Source organism: Myotis lucifugus, unplaced genomic scaffold (assembly GCF_000147115.1).
Source record: "Myotis lucifugus unplaced genomic scaffold, Myoluc2.0 scaffold_69, whole genome shotgun sequence".
Classification (NCBI taxonomy): domain Eukaryota; kingdom Metazoa; phylum Chordata; class Mammalia; order Chiroptera; family Vespertilionidae; genus Myotis; species Myotis lucifugus.
In genome coordinates this window covers 2,633,490-2,653,078 of record NW_005871117.1, presented here as the reverse complement: position 1 = coordinate 2,653,078, position 19,589 = coordinate 2,633,490, and the positions used below count along the sequence as shown (strand labels likewise).

The 19,589-nt window shown below is 37.7% G+C and overlaps 1 protein-coding gene across 4 annotated transcripts in view; it reads left to right on the top strand.

The window, feature by feature from the left end:
* KAT6B (lysine acetyltransferase 6B) overlaps nt 1-19,589 on the top strand; it is a 180,066-nt gene that overhangs the window by 107,324 nt on the left and 53,153 nt on the right. For all 4 annotated transcript variants that reach the window (XM_006090230.3, XM_006090229.2, XM_006090231.3 and 1 more), the window contains 4 exons: nt 6,009-6,117; nt 14,865-14,980; nt 15,215-15,296; nt 17,727-17,859. In XM_006090230.3, the coding sequence (XP_006090292.1) occupies nt 6,009-6,117; nt 14,865-14,980; nt 15,215-15,296; nt 17,727-17,859 (440 nt within the window). The remainder of the gene's footprint in view (nt 1-6,008; nt 6,118-14,864; nt 14,981-15,214; nt 15,297-17,726; nt 17,860-19,589) is intronic.

The window sequence follows — 19,589 nt, the reverse complement described above, 5'->3', positions numbered from 1 at the left end:
CATTAAAAAGAAAAAGCCCTCTAAGATTAATATTTATCATGGGAGCTCACAGAATCAAAGTCTTTTATGGAGTAATTCTAAACTCCAGAACAATTCATTTGTGCTGATCTTTATTTGTTATGGACTTGAAGTTGTTTGCGCTTTTTGTTTTTATAGCTAAAGTGAATTTTGCAATAATCATAACAATATTTGAATAGAATTTTATAGTTTACACAGCACTTCACACACACTCACCTTTGAACTTCAGCAGCCCTGGAGCTAAATAACATGGACACTAACTATTGTGACCTTTTACAAATGAGGAGACCTGAGGCTAGGAGTACAGAACTTAAATCTAGGTCTTTCCATGATACAAGAATGAATAGATGAATGAAAAAATGCTGAATTATTTCTAACACTTGCAAAGACTAAAATGGTATGTTTTATGAGTAGATTCAAGAAAGCTGTAGATGACTTGAGGAGATGAATCTGTAGGGAGGACTATGGAAAGAAGGGGCGATATCCCTGATCATTGTGAATAGAGACCAAACCCCTGTTTTGTGTGTTTGTTAGAAAGAGAATGTGAGCCTGGATACCCTGGCTCTGATTGAGTGCAGGAGCTTTCATTTATTTTTGTCCAATTACTTAGATTAACAAGACTAACAAACATGTTTCCTTCATGGCAGAAACAAAAGTAACATAAGCAAATATAAAACTTCTTAAAAATGCCTTGTCTTGAAAGGCTATTTAATTTTGTGGTCAAGGGTCCTGAAGACTCTTAAAATGTCTTTTAAGTATAATAGAATCAATAAAAAATTACAGCTGAGCTGGGAAAGGCCTTAGAGATTATCCAGCCATGAAACCATTAAAATGTTTAATCTGGAAAGGACCTTTGAAGGGTCCAGATCCCCAGTTTGTGTGAGGCTCCTTGGCTGTGGCATCCTCACTGTCCTGCAGGAGCCATTCAGCCTCTTCTTGGTCTTCTGATTACTGGGGCCTCCAGCTGCCTCAAGATAATCCATTCCACAAAGACGGTATGATTTCACTTAAAGGAGGCACCTAAAGGAATCAAACTTAGAGACAGGAAATAGAAGGGTGGTTGCCTGGGACTTGAGGGGAGGGGGGATAGGGAATTAGTGTTTAATGGGGACAAGGTGACAGTTTGGGAAGATGAAAAAGTACTGGAGATCGGTGGTGATGATAGTTGTACAATAAGGCAAATGTGCGTAATGCCACTGAACTGTGTACTTAACAGTGGTTAAGGGGGTAACTTTTATGTTATCTATATTTTGGCTGCAATTTAAAAACTGAAATAAAAAATACATTAATAAAGGCAACGGAAAAAAATCTACACAATCTTTTCTATTGCTGGCCAACTCTTGAAAATTTAACTCTGCAATCACCCCTGTTGGTCCAAATTTTGTGCTCATAGAAAACAAATCTGAGCTTCTCCCCTGCATGAAGACACCCAGCTGCCCCTCCCAACAGGTTCTTCCAGGCTAACTAGCCCCAGGTTCCCCAGCCGGTGATGCAATTTTGTTTAGTTTTACAATTTACTTTGTAAAAAATCAGGATCAAGATAAGGAACATACATTGTGATTGGCTGAAAAGCCTTGCTTACTCACTGTCTCCCTTTTAATTTCTTCGTTGATGAAACTGAGTCATTTGTCCTGGAGAGTTTGGGACTTGCATCCCTCTGCTATCCCTCTGCTATCTACTAGATCGACACCTTCCTCTGTCCTCTGTATTTTCTGTGACTTGGTTATTAGATTGATAGATTTTATTTTATAAATGCATGTAGTCCAACTGTATAATAATTTATTCCAGATCTTTTTTTGAGAATGGAGGGGGTATTCTTTTCCCTTCAACTTTTTGTTTGGAAAATTGCAAGCATGCAGAAAAATGGAAAGAATGCTATAATGAAGACACCCACGTGCCCTTTATAGAGTCACCAACTGTTGACATTGCGCCATGTTTGCTTTCTCTCTCCCTCTCTGCATGCGCGCCCGTGCGCGCACACACACACACAGGTTTTCCCCTGCGTCATTTGAACTGAAATTGTAAACATTATGGCACTTTAAAGTATTTTAGCATACAACTCCTTTAAGAATGCTGTAGGATGCTCTCCTATATTATCACAATTCTGTTGACTCAATATTGTTATATCTAGCTTATATATTGTTTACTATTTAGTGCATATTTCCATAATTATCCAAATTATGTCCTTTATAGCTGTGGGTATTTTTAAAATTCAGAATCCAAGCAAGGATCATGAATTGTATTTGGTTTTCTTGCCACTTTAGTTGCCTACATTGCTTCTGCCCTTTTTTGGGCCTTATATGACATTGACATTTTTTGAAAAGTCCTGGCCAGTTGCTTTACAGAATGTCCCTAAGTTTGGAATTGCCTGATTGTTTCCTTATGATTAGATTCAGGGCAAATGTTTCCAGGGAGAAGACTGCATAGGCAGTGCTGTATCCTTCAGCGTAATGCTCGGGAGGCACATGGTGTTTGTTCCATATTGGTGATGGGTTCAGTCACTGGGTTAAGACAATGTCTGTCAGATCTCTCCATTGTAAAGGTATCTTTCTCCGTTGTAATTAATAATCTATTGCATGTTAATGGTTGCTTTTTAAATCATTTCCAAACCCCCCGTGGTCGGCAAACTGCGGCTCGTGAGCCACATGCGGCTCTTTGGCCCCTTGAGTGTGGCTCTTCCTAAGCATTAGGAGTACCCTAATTAAGTTAATAACAATGTACCTACCTATATAGTTTAAGTTTAAAAAATTGGGCTCGCAAAAGAAATTTCAATCGTTGTACTGTTGATATTTGGCTCTGTTGACTAATGAGTTTGCCGACCACTGCCTATGCCATTGGTAATGGAAGAAATTAAAAGGAAAAGGTTTTGAGCATATTTATAAAGAGTTATTGCCGCTGATGGAAAGATAATATCTGTTTTCCTGAGAGGAGAAAAGGGGGAGTGGAGTGATGGGTAGTACAGGTGAGGAATGGCCTTGAGAGAAGATAGACTTGTGTTTAAATCGCAGCTCCACAGTTGAACCTGTGCAACTTTAGAAAAGTTACCTAACTTCTCAGATCCTCAATTTCCTGCCTAAAATGAGTGTGCAATAATATACATTCATGGCAGGGTTGTTAAGATGATTAAATGAGATAGTGTGTGAGTGGCCTCTACCCTCGCCGCTTCCCCATGGCCAGTACGTGAGAGATACAGAGGACGTGCTTCCTAAGCAGTCTGCAGAGTTTAAGCCTTTTCATGGGTGTTAATTCTCGAGTTCAGCTTGAACTATTCAGGCATGTTGATAAGAAAATGTGATCAACAGGTTAGGCAGCATTGTGACATTTCAAAGAAAGGAATTAAGAATTGGGAGATATTTTCAGGCTTCTTAAATATGATTTGTCTGCAGTGGACTCTCATAGAATCGAGTTGCCTTGTATTCAGACCTCTTTCTGATTGCAGTTCATTTTAATCTATTACCAGGGATTATTTTTGAAACAGTTTATATGTAGTCTGATTGAGAATAGTGAATCATAATAATTCTGTGACCCATTTACATGCATTACTGTAAAAGTTTCATTTCATACAAGTGACAATTTTTTAAAGTTAATTAGACTTGGCTATACTGAGGTTAGCAAAAAGTGCTTTGAATTATCAATAATTCAGCAGGGCAGACATTTCTGTATAATGCAGTGGTTTTATAGAGTATTGTGAGATAGTTATCCCTAAAATAAATGGCGGTGAGCATTCATCAGCATGGTGGGTTCGCTTGAATGTAGCGTGAAGTGATAGCATCTATGCTTTCTATTATTGGGCAGAGTGTGGGACATCAGTCTTTCTGGCCATGAACTACTAGCAACCTTTGTCCTTTGTGTTACCTTTAGTTAAAAACGAAAAATGAGCATGAATGCTGGCTGATGGCCATGTCTTTCTTGCAGCTAAAAATTCATCTGGGAAAGAAAAATGGGATGGCAGGTTTGGATTTGTTTCATTGCATGAATGATATGTGACATTTTGTAAATTATTTATCACTGCAAGGATGGCAGCAATGGCTTGAGCATTGTTATATCAAATGAAAGCAGGAATCCCATTAGTACAAGGACCGGGTTTTAGCTAGAATCTATCAGGGGAATGTTGTCATTTTAAAACCAGATTGTTCTTTTAATTGCTATTTAAAGGAACAAAAGTGTTCCCAAGGTACTGCAGTTGAGCAGTTGCAAGTAATAACTATGGATCCATAATTATGCAGTGCTGATTATCTGGCCTTTAAAAATTTGTGGCTGGAGTCAGTGACCAATTTATTGTAGCTTGTCTTTTTTTCTTTTTCTAATACAAACTGTTTTATACTCTTTTTTAACTAGGGCCTCAAAAACACATTTGCATAGCTACCTCAGAAAGTAAAGCCTGTGCCTATTAAAAGAACACATTAAACTGAAAATAAGGGCAAAATGATGAACACTGATATTGTAAGATACAATTAACAGCCATATTCAACAATTTTGTAGATGCTTGGTTATAAGATGGATTCTGGTTTTTGAAGACATGTTGTCACAGTGAACCAGGACATTTGTTGGAATCATTGTAAGCATTTGAAATATTTTCTTTGAGATGAGCGTTGTGTTTTTTTTTTTTTTGTCAAAGTAGCCTATGTTTCTTTCATTTATTCAGTTAGCAAATATTTTTTGAGTGCCTACTGTGCATCAGGCAATGTATTAAGGCATTTGGGATAGAGTAACTGAACAAATGATGTTTATTCTATGCTGATGTATATTTAGAAAGACCTAGCAAAATCTTGTTTTAAATTTACATTAAAAATTTTGTGATTATACTAAGTTTTCTTGCCTTGAATCTTTGATTCAAGAGATTTAAATATAAATACATTATAGTTGCATTTAGATGGCTGGCACACATGTGTGAAGGCTTGGAATATGCAAAAAAAATTTTAGTTTTCATACAGTTTTGGTTGTTCAAAATAAATGTGACCAGATCTGTAGGCACAGTCAACTATTCATATGGATGGGAATAATAGCATTGCTGGTAGTCATAAATAACAATGGAGACACAAAATGTATGCAGATTTATACATTGTTCAAAGCATTTTCCTTAGTGAGAGTTAAAGGGTGCTAGGGGGTTAGACAAATGTTTTGTTATTTCTTATATTAAAGTGGGAATGTCATAGACTGAGAGTTTATTTCCTTTATGTGGCATTATGTGGTTTACTTTTTAAAAATTGATTGAGTTTAGGGGGAGAGAGAGAGAGAGAGAGAGAGAGAGAGAGAGAGAGAGAGAGAATATAACAGTAACCTGCACTAAAACATTTGATAAAGTTCACCTAAATAGTCAGACCTAAGTACATGATATTTGTAATCTCGAATACTGAGTACATAGATGAATCAACTTATTATAGGCATGTAGGTTATGGGAACGATACAAGATTTCAAATGAATCCTCAATGTTCATTAATGGAAAGTTATATGGCATACTAGAGGTCCGGTGCACGAATTCATGCATGGGTAGGGTCCCTTGTGGGGAGGGACCACAGGAGGTTGGCTGGCCCGGGAGGTTGACTGTGGGAGGGCACTGACCACCTGGCTGGCCGGGGGGAGGAACTGTGGGAGGTTGGCCAGACATCGGAGGTTGGCTGTGGGAATGCACTGACCACCAGGGGGAGCTCTTACATTGAGTGTCTTCCCCCTGGTGGTCAGTGCATGTCATAGCGACCGGTTGTTTGGTTGTAATGGTCGCTCAGGCTTTTATAAATATAGATAATTTCATTGGTTTAATAAAAATTATTTCTAAATCTTATGTATTACACTTAAAAACATTCAGGCAATAAATTCTTTAGTATCAGATAATTTTAAATTTATTTTATTAGCAGAAAATGCTGATTTGGACACCTTATTGAGCAGTTTTTCTTTGTTAAAGAAATATGTAAGCAGCCTTTGACTTTAATGTGTTGTTCTTAATTTTTAAATGGAAGACTAACAATATTTTTTCATTTTAATTGTTATAGCCCCGTGCTGATCCCATTCCAATATGTAGCTTCTGTTTGGGGACTAAAGAATCAAATCGTGAAAAGAAACCAGAAGAACTCCTTTCTTGTGCAGATTGTGGCAGTAGTGGTAAGTTGGTGGTTTTTTTTGTATATGTATAATGACCCCATTATAGCTACATACTATTTATCTCTTTCAAAACTGTATGTATTTCTTAAAATAATATTTTTTAATTTATTCCAGAGAGGGAGGGAGAGGGAGAGAGAGACAGAAACGTCAATGATGAGAGAGAATCTTTGATCAATTGCCTCCTACATGCCCCCTTCTGGGGATCGAGCCCCACAACCCGGGCATGTGCCCTGACCTGGAATTGAACCCTGAACTGCTGGTTCATAGGTTGCTGCTCAGTCACTGAGCCACACCGACCAGGCAAAACTGTATTTGTTATTTAAAGCAATTATTTGGTAATAGCATACATTTAAAAATTTTATGAGTAATTACAGGTGGAGGGGAGAAAAGTGGGAATATATTAGCATTGACATAAAGTTATATATATTTATATAATTTACCTAGTATATTAATATTTATAATTAAGCTTTGAATTCACACTAGCATTGGTAATTCAATGTAAAGTATTCTACTTTGCAGGCAGATTCAATGAGGAGAATTTTAAGTTTTCAAGCTGGATACAAATAGAAGCAAGTGTTTTCTATAACCTGAAGTCTCAATTAAGAGATATTTGAGTTAGGATATCTAGTATTTCAGTTCATGACACCTACTGGTGAAATATAGTATTACATCACAGCTCTGTGTGACTGAAAGGGACAGTATTCTGGAAATTGCAATGATAGAATCAAGAAATCAGGCATGAAAGAAATTAAAATTGCCTAGAATTAGGTAGGAAAAGAATGGTCTTTGTAGAAGATGATGTTGAAATCAAGGAATGCTGGGCAGGGACATGGATCTCTGGCAAATTGCAGGACCCCCATCTGCTTTCAAGATAACTGTCACTTCTGCCTTTTTCTCAACATTTGAAGACCACATCTCTAGTTTCATAATAAAAACTAAAAGTCAAATTGCTTACATTAAAATAATTTGTCTTACATTAAAAGCCAGTCTTCCTTCTTCAGCAGGTGACGGTTGAATAACTGAGATATGTATATGCTTATATGTTATGTATTCACATATACACATACTTAAACACATGTACATACATATCAATAGGTTGAGTGGCATTTATTAGATTTTGAAAATTAATCCTTGTATTAATCTTTAAATTTTCTTCCAGCTTACTGAAACCCCCCCCCCAAAGTGTTATTTTAAAATTCATAGCCAACTACTATTTCTGTAGTTATAGTTATCTTTGAAAACAACAAACACCATAGCATGTTTTCTTTTAGGAAGTCAGTGTCATGTCGTGGTTAAGAGCAAACTGGAGAGCCAGCAATAGCCTAGCTCCTCTTCTTTGAGTTAATTCCTCAACCATTCTGAGCCTCAGTGTCCGCATTAGAAAGTCGGGTAATATTAGCACCTACCTCTTGGGTTTTGTGGGAATTAAAGGAAAGGACACAAGTAAACAGCCTAGCAGAGGGCCTACGACGACTCTGGTAAGTGAGCTATAAATGCCTGCCATTGTTATAATTGGGCATATTTGATATTGTTGTCCTTAATTGCTGCAAGTAATTTAAAATCTCATCACCGCTTTTGGCAGCTGCTTGATGCTTGGATGGAGGAAGTGTTTCACACCAGGGCATGGCAGTGTTGTGCAATGACGCTTCTTCCCCTTATGAAGGTTGAACTTGATGGGCTCGATGTGATCCAGCAGCTTCAGGACCTCACTAGGAGGGAGAGCCTTGGAAATAAGACATTTCAAACTCTGCTTGAGAAATGCATTCTGACAGTCTTTTTGATGGGCTCTACAGATTCATTAAATCCTTTTACTGCCCATGTTATCATGGATAGTGACAAAGGGCAGGGAAACATTATCTGTATGTTCAGTTTAATAAATTTCAACCCTACGATCTCTGTTTTAGCCTGGTGAGGTAGTGCCTCACTCATCAGTTCAGACTCTTTCGTTATCTTTTGGGTTTCGCATGAGGCTCATTCTGAATGAATTATTCTTTTGTTTCACTGCCTGATCAATTCAGTGGTGTTCACTTGTCTAGGGTCTACCCTTTGTGGTTTTTAAGGTGGTACTTTAACAGTACCCTTCACTATTTTATTTCATGAGTATGTATTTGTCTGGGCGTCTAGACAGATTAAAGACTCACTTAAGTGTGGGAAGAAAAGTTCCCTTCATATATTTCCTTACCCCTGGTGATACACTTACTTGAGTTGATAAGGAATTCGAGATCATTATCTTCTAGATCATAACTTCAAGGCCTCCTTCACAGGGTATAAAGGTGTAATTCTAAACAGGCAGATCTTAGATTTTCTGATGTAATCAATCTCCCTTCGTGTTTCCCAGATTGAAGACCTGCCAAAGGAGAGTTTTGATCTCCTTTGTACTTTGAGGTCACTGAAATTTTTTTCCTCCAAAGCTTCTTACTTTTCCAGGGTGTGTGGGTATAGTGTTGTTTTCTTTTTTCAAAAATACTCTCTTGTTTTCTCTTTTAACACACGGAGAAGAATGAATTGAGGATACTGTCTAGAAGGCTTATATAGCTAGAGTCATTTAGTGCACCAGTCTTTCCCCCTCCCTTCAGGTAGACAGAGCCAGAGGCTTTGGAGTGGAGGTATGGGTCATGGCAGAAATTCAAGCCCTGGGGTCATCATGTTCCTTTGTTTAGGACAGAGGATGGCTCAGAGTGCTGCTCTGGACTCTGCAATGGGATCCGGCTCTACTGTTGAGGTTCACTTAATCTTCCCTTGAGTATTGTGCCAGTCTGGAGACAGCTATGTTGGTCAAAAGAACCATTGTTCCTAATTCGGGGAGATGCATTGTAGGCATTTACTTCAGCTGGTAGATCAAATGAGTGGACTTTGTTATTTGCTTGTCTTCAAATAGAAGGCTCAAAATAAAATATGGCTCTTCTTAGAGAGTTTGGGAGGACGGGATCTTGTAGTTATAATGCCCTGTTGGGACCCCTTGATTATTATAGGGGGAAAAAGAATAAAGCCAGCTGACATGGCTCAACAGTGCCCTATGATAATGGCGGGAGCCCCTCTATCACAGTCCAGTTTCTCGAGTGGGAATTACAGATTGGTGGTACCCCTCGTTGGTCTCATGGAAATGGCCACTGTTTCACACTCAGTTGAGTCCATTGGTTCTAGGATTGAATTGAGACCATTTGTAGTGTTCAAAGAAATCACTAATGTAAGATGTTTATGTGAAAAAAATACCCATAGCAGTATAAAACCAGGAAAAGGAAATGTAGATGGCAGCCCATATGGAGGATCGTTCTGAAATGTGTTTCCCACATGTGCCTGTTGGTTTTTAGCTGCCTCTATCTGAAGTACCATTTGTATGATGTCACATTTAAACTCTGCTTAGATTTCATAGACATGAGTAATAAATGTTTCCTTCTGCTTACATCATCAAGACAATTAGAAATTTTTCTCTATTTAATATGACGCAATATCACAAATGGCCAGTATTTTCTTTAACTATGTTTCTTTCTGCTTAAAGTTCTTTTGAAAAAATGATTCGGGTTTGCAGGTGGTAAAAATGTGAGGTGGCCCAGCCAGCGTAGCTCAGTGGTTGAGCGTCAACCTATGAACCAGGAGGTCACGGTTTGATTCCCGGTCAGGGCATATGCCTGGGTTGTGGGCTCAATCCCCAGTTTGTAGTGTGCAGGAGGCAGCCAATCAATGATTCTCTCTCATCATTGAAGTTTCTATTTCTCTCTCTCCCTCTCCCTTCCTCTCTGAAATCAATAAGAATACTAAAAAACAACAACAACAACCAAAGACATGAGGTGACATATATAGTGCAAGGAGCCCCAGATGTGGTCTTCCAGTTCTCTTCTGCTCACCAGCTGTGCAACTGCAGTTTTCCATATCTGTAAAATGCAGAAGGGGACATCTGTACCCTATATCCATAGGGCTGTTGTGAGGATTTAGTGAGAGAATGATACGAAAATTATCAGTGACTATAAAACATTCCACAAATGTGAAGGATCATTGTAACCACTGATAGGAATGTGGGAATCATCAGATAGTCTTCATGTCTAGGAAATGTTGGGACTAGAAAGTGATTTTACTTGACTTTCATGGATCAGCCTACTTTGAAATTAACACTGTTATATTCTCTTTGCCTCATTAAGACCAAATTATCTTTAATTAGCTTCACATAAGTATTAGATATTATACCAAATGAAATTTTGTGTCTGCTGCTCAGATTGCTGGGTGGTTAAATCTTACTTACAGATGAGTTGTGTGCATGTGTGTTTTCAAATTAGCAAATCTAAGATAAGTGTACAGTTCAAAATTACAGCATCATTCTAAGTGGAAGCTCATTGAAACTAGACACAGAGAAAGGCTGCTGTGACGTAGCTGGGAGAGTAAGAAAATCACCTTTGTACAGTAAGGGGGTCGAATATCAGCCCCCCTCTCAGGAGACCTGAAATCCCTCCTGGGTTTGTTGCCTCCATGTAGTGAAAATCTGAAGGTCACTTTTCAGTCTTTGTCAAAATCTAACGGACATCTTTCAGTCCACACCGAATACTCCTCTCAGCCATGTTCGACCTGTTGAGAGCCTTTTTCCTTGAAGTGTTTTCTTTCTTTGGCTTCTGTGATATCATATTCTCTGTATTCTCTCCCTGCCACTTCCTTTCACGTCTTTTGTCAGCTCCTTGGCCTCTCTCCATCCTCTAAGTGTTTCTCCAGACTTCTGACTTTGGCCCTGTGTTTTTCCCTTTGCTTCATAGTGTCTCCTCAGCTCCAGACCCTTAGATATAAATGCTTCCAGAACCTCTCCATTTGGAGGCCCCACAGGCTTCTCAAAGTTAATGTCCAAAACAGCTTATCAGCCTTGCCCTGCTCCCTCCACCCAAAACAACACGCATAACAATAACAACAGAAATAACAAACACACCACATCTTGATTCGCCTACCATTTTAGCCAATGGTGTACCTCTGGCTGGCTACTCCTTCAGTTCCACAGCCTGAATTTGGAGTCATGCTGTTCTCTCACACCAACAAATCCAAAATTCTATTGATTCTGTGTCTTAATATATATCCTACATCCTCAATATGTCCACACACCCACCAAACCAACTCAGATCTGCTATTATAATAATTACATCTAATCTGGACCTTCTTTCCCCTCCTCCATTTTTTATACTACAGTCTAAGTTACTTTTTAAAATTGTAAATCTAATCACAGAATTTTTCAGTGACTACCAATGATCAGTAGGAAAAAAACCCAAAGTTTTAAAAATAGCCCAAAAATCTCTCCTGGATTGGGCTCTTAACTGTATTCTACATCACCATCACTTTCATGTTATGTGCACCTCATGTTATGTACACAAAACACCTCCTTCCTCCCCTTGAATGTATCATGTTCTCCTCTCCCTCTGCACATGCTAGCTTCTCCCATCCTGCCCCTCCTGTGGTCCCATCTAATCTCACTCATCCTTTGGGTCTCTTCCTTAGGAAGGCCTTTGTCTAACCCCCTGCTAGATTCTTTCATGTCTCTGAGCCACCCCATTGTCATGTGTTACCCTAATTCTTGTTTAATGCTTGTCTATCTTTCCTGCTAAACTATATGATCAGAAATGTCTGTCCTTTTCCTCACTATCTCAAATCGACAGGTGGTTGGTCAGAGAGCCAGTCCAAGGGACCCAGTGTCTGAGTTTATATTAGTTTTCTATTTCTGCTATCCCAAATTCCAACAGAGTTGTTGACAGGATTCAGTTCCTTGTGTTTGTAGGACTGAGATCCTCCCTACCCACCCCCCCCCCCCTTTGTTTTTGCTGGCTGTCAGGTAAATGGCATTCCCTGCTTCTAAAGGCCACCTATATTTTCTTGTCTTGTGCCCCCACCCTCCTTCCATCTTCAAAGCTGTCAAAGTTTGGTGGAGTCCTTCTCCCACTTTGAACCTTTCCTCCTCCTCCTTTCATCTCATTTTATTAACCCAGCTGGAAGAGATCCTCTGCTTTTAAGCACTCATGATTAGATTTCACCTTCCCAGATAATCCAGGATAATCTCCCTATCTCAAGTCCTGGACCCTTAGTCTCATGTGCAGAGTCCCTTTTGCCATGCCAGGCCCTGTGTTCACAAGTTACAGGGATTATGGTATAGACATCATTGGAGGCCATTATTCTACTACAGAGCCCAGTTTTTCTGCCACAGTACTTCCTCCAAAAGTCATTTCTACTGGTTTGTGGTCTCTTTGGTACTTATTCCTTTGGTTTTGCTAGATAAAACTATTATAAGCTACTAGTGCTTAATATGTGTTTGTAATAAGAATGTTGAGTGAATGAATGTATATTATGATCTCAAACCTGATAAATTGTAAACCACAGAAGCAAACCAAATTCCAGAAAGACAAACCACCATGAATTGTGTCAGCAGAGAGAGCCTGAATTTTAGAGGAAATTGTTGAGAGGAATGGCTATATGGGAGGTAGGGAATTACATTGCTGTCTTTTATCTAATTACTATAGATTGTATATTAGTATATCAGGACTCAATTACAGTCTTTGTGTTATTTTAAAGTTGGCCAATGGAAAATAAAGTGGAAATCTTTCTTTGTCCCTCAGCATTCTTTTCCAGAATCATAGACATTTAGAGCCAGCAGGGATCTATGGCCAATTCTCTTGAGCTAAATAAAAGTTAGATTGCTGCCTAAGGGAAAGATAGGCTGAAGATTTTAGAATTTGAGTAGCTTAAATGGTAGTAATTGAGAAATATTGCTTAAAGTGAGTGAAAGTAATAAAAGGGAGAATATTCTGTACTCTTGATTGAAAGTAGCTGAAATCCATTCATTTTCAAAATATATAATTTTATTAAATTATTAAAAAGTATTTTTCATAGGATATCTGTGAGAATAGTAAGCTATAAAATGATGTGAATTACCTTAGTTGCTGAATATTAAGCTACAAAGAACAAAAGCGGATTTTAATGTAGAAAAAAATTTTGTGCATGAAATTGAGGTCATATGTGCTAGTGATGTATGACTTACAGGAAGTAATAAAAGGGGGGGGGGAGAGAAGTAAATGGTATACTTTTAAACTGATGGGACCCATTTTAAGGGTGGAATTTAAATTGCTGTTCTTTAAAACTTGAGTTTTTACCCCCACTATATAAGGTGGGGGGAGGGGGGAACCTTGATCAAAGTAGCCCTCTTCCCTCCCCCTTCAGAGTATACTTCTTAAAGTCGAAGAGCAAGCTGTCTTTGTTTGCTGTTGCTGCAGAAAGTGGTGATTGATACCGTTTTTATATATTTAAACTTTCCCCCCACGTTTATTTGAATGAGAGAAGCCCTTGTAAAAGAATGGTGTCAGAGGTTAAATGCATCTGCCCGGGTGTCTCTCCTGCCTGAGGTCATTCTCCTATGACAACATTTTATTTGCTCAACATCTTAAATACAGATGTTTAGATTTTTTTTTTTAAGCTCAGGAATAGTGTGCTTTTATTAACAGTATTGATGATTGATTTTGAATGTTTTTACTTCAAAAAGCCAAATCTCCTGGTGGGTGGAATTTTATGAAGCACCTGTTAAGCTTTAGGGAGGAGGACCTTTTTGGCAGCGACCCAAAATACATATTTAAACAATGAGCCTGCCAAAGTCAGGAAATTATAAAACAGTTTTGAAATTGCAGAATCTGCTTCTTCTTCTTCTTCTTCTTTTTTTTTTTTTATTACCCTTCAGGTTTCTCTTGCAGCTTGGTTATAAGTTCTTTCACATGGGATTTACTAATGTTCTTACTATTTTAAGACCAGATTTAGAAAAATAAAATCAAGCTTGGAGATCTCAGGTTTATATGAATAAAGACCATCAGATTTTAAACTGAATTGCCTTCTCCAGAATATGGGCTCCCACTCACCAAACCTTGTGGTGGAATCTATTATTGATTGTTGAGCGCAGCCGGGCTGGCCTTCTTGAGTGGCGCTGCCCCTTGGGTCTCAAGTTTTCCTCTGTGAAGTGAGAGCTGCTAGGTAAAAAGTGTGCCCAAAAGAGTGTGGAAAAGCTGAACACGCACGAAAATGGGGAGACCTGTTGAGGGTATGCTTCTTGGTGAATTACATTTGACCTTGATCTTTCAACATTCTAACTCTCAAATTTACTATTTCTGTTCCTACTTCTAGAATTTAAATTCAGAGACTCGGTGTCAAGATGGCCACAGTTATCTTTTTTGTATATTCCAGCAATGGGATATTCTTTGTATACTACTGGATTTTGGGGGTGGGTTGGGGGAGGGCGGGGCAAGAAGGAGGCATTTGTAGTTGTATTATGTTAAGCAGCCCAGTTTTTTAGTTAGCTAACTATTGCTTTATGTTTTATGATTTCATTACACACATAGAGTAGGAATTGTGTGAACTTTGGCACTGCCGTCATGGTTTGGCAAACCAGAACACATTGGGTTTATGATGGTTTATGATTTATGATGATGGTGAAGGCAGGAGGTTTACCTGAAGGCACAGGAATAATCTAAGTATCTATCATCTTCAAGTTCTCCAAGACTTGTGATTAGAATTGGTATAAAATTAACCAATTTCTCTTAAGGAAAACATTTGTACAGTCACTCTGTTACATACAGGGGTAAAAGGCAGAAAAACAAAGTATAATTTGGATTCTTTGATATTTTTGTATTTTCAAGTTCTTAAGGATTTTTGGTTGGCATTATCACTATATTAAGTATTAGGGAATGGGAGTTTAAAAACATCTAAGGCACCATTCCCATAAAACAATTTACTTTTTATTCTTATAGGACACCCATCCTGTTTGAAATTTTGTCCTGAACTAACAACAAATGTAAAGGCCTTAAGGTGGCAATGCATCGAATGCAAGACGTGCAGTGCGTGTAGAATCCAAGGCAAAAATGCAGTAAGTACTGCTCTCTATGCTCCATCTCCAGGAAAAGTGTTAGTTTCCCGTGTCTAGGTTCTTATTTCCTGTAGACTGTTGCTATATTCCTTTAAATAAACAGATGTCAGGTTTCAGCATTGATCATGGAGCTCCTTTATTATATTTTCTTACTGTTAATTGGATAACATACGAATTTGTGGCCTTTTACAGTTGTTTTCAGTCTCAATTAGTCTCTAATATGTTGCATTACAGGATAATATGCTTTTTTGTGACTCCTGTGATAGAGGATTCCATATGGAGTGCTGTGACCCCCCACTTTCCAGAATGCCAAAAGGTGAATTTTTAAACCATATTTAAGATGTGTTTTATTACATGCTCATTAGCCTTGTCCTGCTGTCTGACAGCTCAGAGGTTTACAGGTTCCTTAAGCATTTTTTCATCCCCCATCTTCCAGTACTTATGGGTTTGGCACAGACTATGACCAGAGGAATGTAACGGATTAGTTTGAGGGTAATGTATATAATAAAGACTCTAATTCAGATATAGGGATAAAAAGACTTCCTCTCCTGAAACTATTTCTTTACTAGAATAAGTTTAGATTAGATAGGTCAAAAGTTTCAAACCACTCTCCCTATTATTCAGTACTATGTTCAGAAGCAAGAAATTACCTATTTTTGAGATGATGGTGATAATGATGACTCAAAGATCCTGCAACAGGAGCCATCACCATTTTCTTGGCCATTAGTTGATATTTTGAACAGGAGCATCTGAACTTTTATATGGTTATATCCTTACGGGGTAAGGTTTTCCTTCTCTATTTATTGTATAAGTAAAGCCTAGCTCAGTATCCTTTTTCTCATTTTATATGTTAAACATTAAAATAACTTTGCCTTCTTATTACAAAATTTGTACATTTTCATTGTGAAAGATTTAGAAAACACAGGTTGATAAAAAGAAAAATCAATTAGAAATTCCTTCTTGCCCCACATACTGTTTTAAAAAGAAATGGAACATTCTATATATGATTTGTAACTTTATGTTTTTTCCCAGCTTAACAATAGATCCTAACATTTCCACATCATTAAATGTTCTCCTAACATAGTTTTTAACAAGTGTGTAGAACTCCATAATATGTAGGGCAGAGATTACAGATCTGGTGATTGTGGGCCACAGATATGCTTTGTTGGCGATATATAAATATGTATAAATATTTACAACTTCTCTAAATGCATTACAGAAGAGCTGCTACAATATTTTTAAAATTTTTAATTTGAGTTCTTTAGGTAGAGTATGCATGCTCCAATTTACCCCAGTCTCACTATTCCCTGTTGTGTTACATTCCAGCTTGCTTCAGTCACATGTATTATACCTGGGTGGCTCCTGAACATATTTGATTTTGCAACCCCTTGTATAAAAAAACCCATAACTTATTTAACCAGTCCCCTATGGTGGACATTACAAATGTTTCCAATTTTTTCCATCCACAATTATTGCCTTAAGATAAATTCCTAGGGGAGGAATTGCTGGATCAAAGGCTATGTACATGAAAGGTTGTATCGGTTTTCAGACCAACCACCTATGTATGAGAATACCTGCTTCCCTGTATTATGACCGGCACTCACCATTACTTTATTACATTGAATCTAAGGCACACTTTTTAAAAAACCAAACATTTTAACATCTTTGAAATCAGATGCATCTTTTAGTCAGCAGTGTATTATATTCAATGAAATACAATGTCCTTATTTTAAATTTTTACCGATTTGATAAAAGAAAAAAGATGTCTGATAATTATTTTCTTTAAGTAGTGAGATCGAACATTTTTTTGTGTGTTTGATTATTGGCTGTTTGTATATAATCTTTGTAAAGTGCCTGTTTTATCCATTAATCAGTTTTCTATTGGGATTTTCACCTTTTTTTCTGATTTGCAGAAGCTCATATTTTTATGCAGTTAAATCCATGAGTCTTTTATGGCTTCAGTCTTAAATGTCAGTAATGCTTAGATTATACAAATATCCATGGATTTTTCCTGGTACTTGTAATATTTTATTTTGTCATATTATAATATTTACCTACCTAGAATTTATTTTGTAAAGGATAGGGAATAATTTTTTTCCTACCAGTTAGATAGCTGTTTGTTCCATTACCACGTATTGAGTCATTTTATCTGATAACTCGCCACTGATTTGAAATAAAACGTGTTTGATATGCTAAACTTTTCTCTAGCTTTCGGTATTCTGGCTTTTCAGTTCTTATCCTTGACCTAGTTCCTTATGCCAGGTGTATAGTTTTAATAATTGTAGCTCCATAGTACTTAAACATTTTAAGTTTTAATTTAAAAATGATATTTTGTACTGATAGTTTTTTTAGTGTGGAAAATTTCCAGAAAGAGATGATAAAATAAATATTTTTGTCCAGATGTTCCAAAAACTGATTGACTTGAAAATATCTTCCTCAAATCAAAAGACATATAGTATCTGACAGGCTCGGGTTGTCCTGTGTGTGTATGTGGAGGAGGGAGGCGTGGTGACATGTTGGGAAAGCCTTATGGAAAGGCTCTGAGACAGGGGCTGCCCTCTGCTCTCACCACCTTGACGGGGAAATTGACCTTTAACAATGGCTTCCTGAAGAGACTGACAGAAGGGAATGAGCCCCTTTCGGAGTCACGGTCTGCATGCAGGCAGCCTCACAGCTACAGTTTATATTTAATGTCTCTCCTAAAATGAAACATTAAAATATTTTTCTCATATATGTATTAATTCAGGGATGTGGATTTGCCAAGTCTGCAGACCAAAGAAAAAGGGAAGAAAACTACTTCATGAGAAAGCTGCACAAATAAAACGTCGATATGCAAAACCCATTGGACGACCGAAAAATAAATTAAAGCAACGATTGTTGTAGGTTGAGATCTTATCAAAAAGAAATCTTTTATGTTGTGCTTTAAAATATAGGTGATTATAACCCCCTTAGGTCCCATTAACTTTTTTACCATCATTTTTGCAAACTCAAGGGATGGGGTATATTTCTCCTTTTATATAAGCTGTGGAAGTTTTTTGAAAATAACATTCTTAATTACAGTTGGCATTTTGGGGTCTTCTGTTGGCAGGATCTGTGATGCTAAGTGACATTTTTCAAGCAGCAGGATGGAAGCAGAATGTCAGCACAGGAAACAGTCCTTCGGCCTACTTTGTTAGTAGCTGAGCATTAGAAGACCTTAATTATACGATAGTTATGTGGGAATTTTAAAACGAGAGGGATTGTCTCTAGTGAATCTATTTTGTCACTCCAGATAACATTTTAGAAAAATACTTATTTTTTCTGGTGCTAATTTAGTATTGTAACTTTTCAAGATCCCTTTAATGAAATATGACCATCTGAGAAACCTGCAAATGGCTGTCCTCATGTTTGCCTCCAAAGAGTTAGACAGGACTATTTGGTATGTGCATATGTGTGCAGACCTATAGTACATACAGAATAACAATTCGCTGTGGCCTCCAGCTCTACTATGAGAAACCCATTTCTACTACCTTTGCCATATGGTTGCATTAAAGCCCAGTAGAACATCTGCAGGAATTACTTGGAAAGTAGAGAAAAGATAAGAAGTGGAATGCATGTAGTTTGTAAAACCTGTATAGAGTAGGGATTTGACTCTGAGTATTAAGTAAGGTGTTTAGAAATGAAATCAGCAGACTTGCATATCTGAAGCAGTCCTATTAATAAGCCCATTGTCTAGTTCCTGAAATGGTGACTGTGATGTAAAAATGAATAAGTGCTCTCTACACACACCCTGAACAAACACCAAGTATCTGACTTGCTTACTCTTTTTGCCTAATTTTATCAGAAGCAATTCACTATATTACCTGCTTTCAGAAAAAGTGTCCTTCTGTACCTGTATCCATCTCTCAGAGGAGAAATAGAAAATGTGTGATCTTTTCTAGAGTTTTCTGTGACTCTTTATGAAAACCCTTTAACTGGTAGACATTTTTAAATGGAATTTTTGTTAATTTCTGGAGGCAAACAAAAAATAAAATCTTTCATATTAGCATCAGCTCAAGTAGAAATTATGGTTTTGCATTCATCCTGTGTAAGCATTGTTCTTGAAATGGGACTGTATCCTCAGGGCCCAATTAAAAAAACCAAATTAGGATATAAACTTTCTAAACAAAGGACGCAGCTGAAAATTGCATCTGGCACCATTCCTAACTTTTTGTTTGTCCAAAATTGTCCTTTGAGCTTAGGAATTTTTAAGACAGTCTAGGGAGTTTTCCTTTGTACATGCTTTATAAGCATATTATCCTTTCTGGGCAATCGATTCCAGATACAGTCCAAATGCGCGTGCTAATGCGAAGCATTGAGCCTGGATGAGTTGTTTATTGGTAGCCCTCACTGTGACACTAGAAATCTCCAGCGTTAACCTGATTTGGCTGAATAGGTGGCGCCAGGCACAAGCTGGGGTGGGTGAGCCGCCCTAGATGAGCTTGTAGCTGCCCCGTTGGTCTGCACCAGCTCCCCTTCTGCTGACTGCTGAAATTGTTCATCATGTCTTTATGTACAAAATGACCCCCCAAATGTGGTCTTCTACTTGTGATTACTTAAAATATTTTTGTAATTCTATATCATACCATTT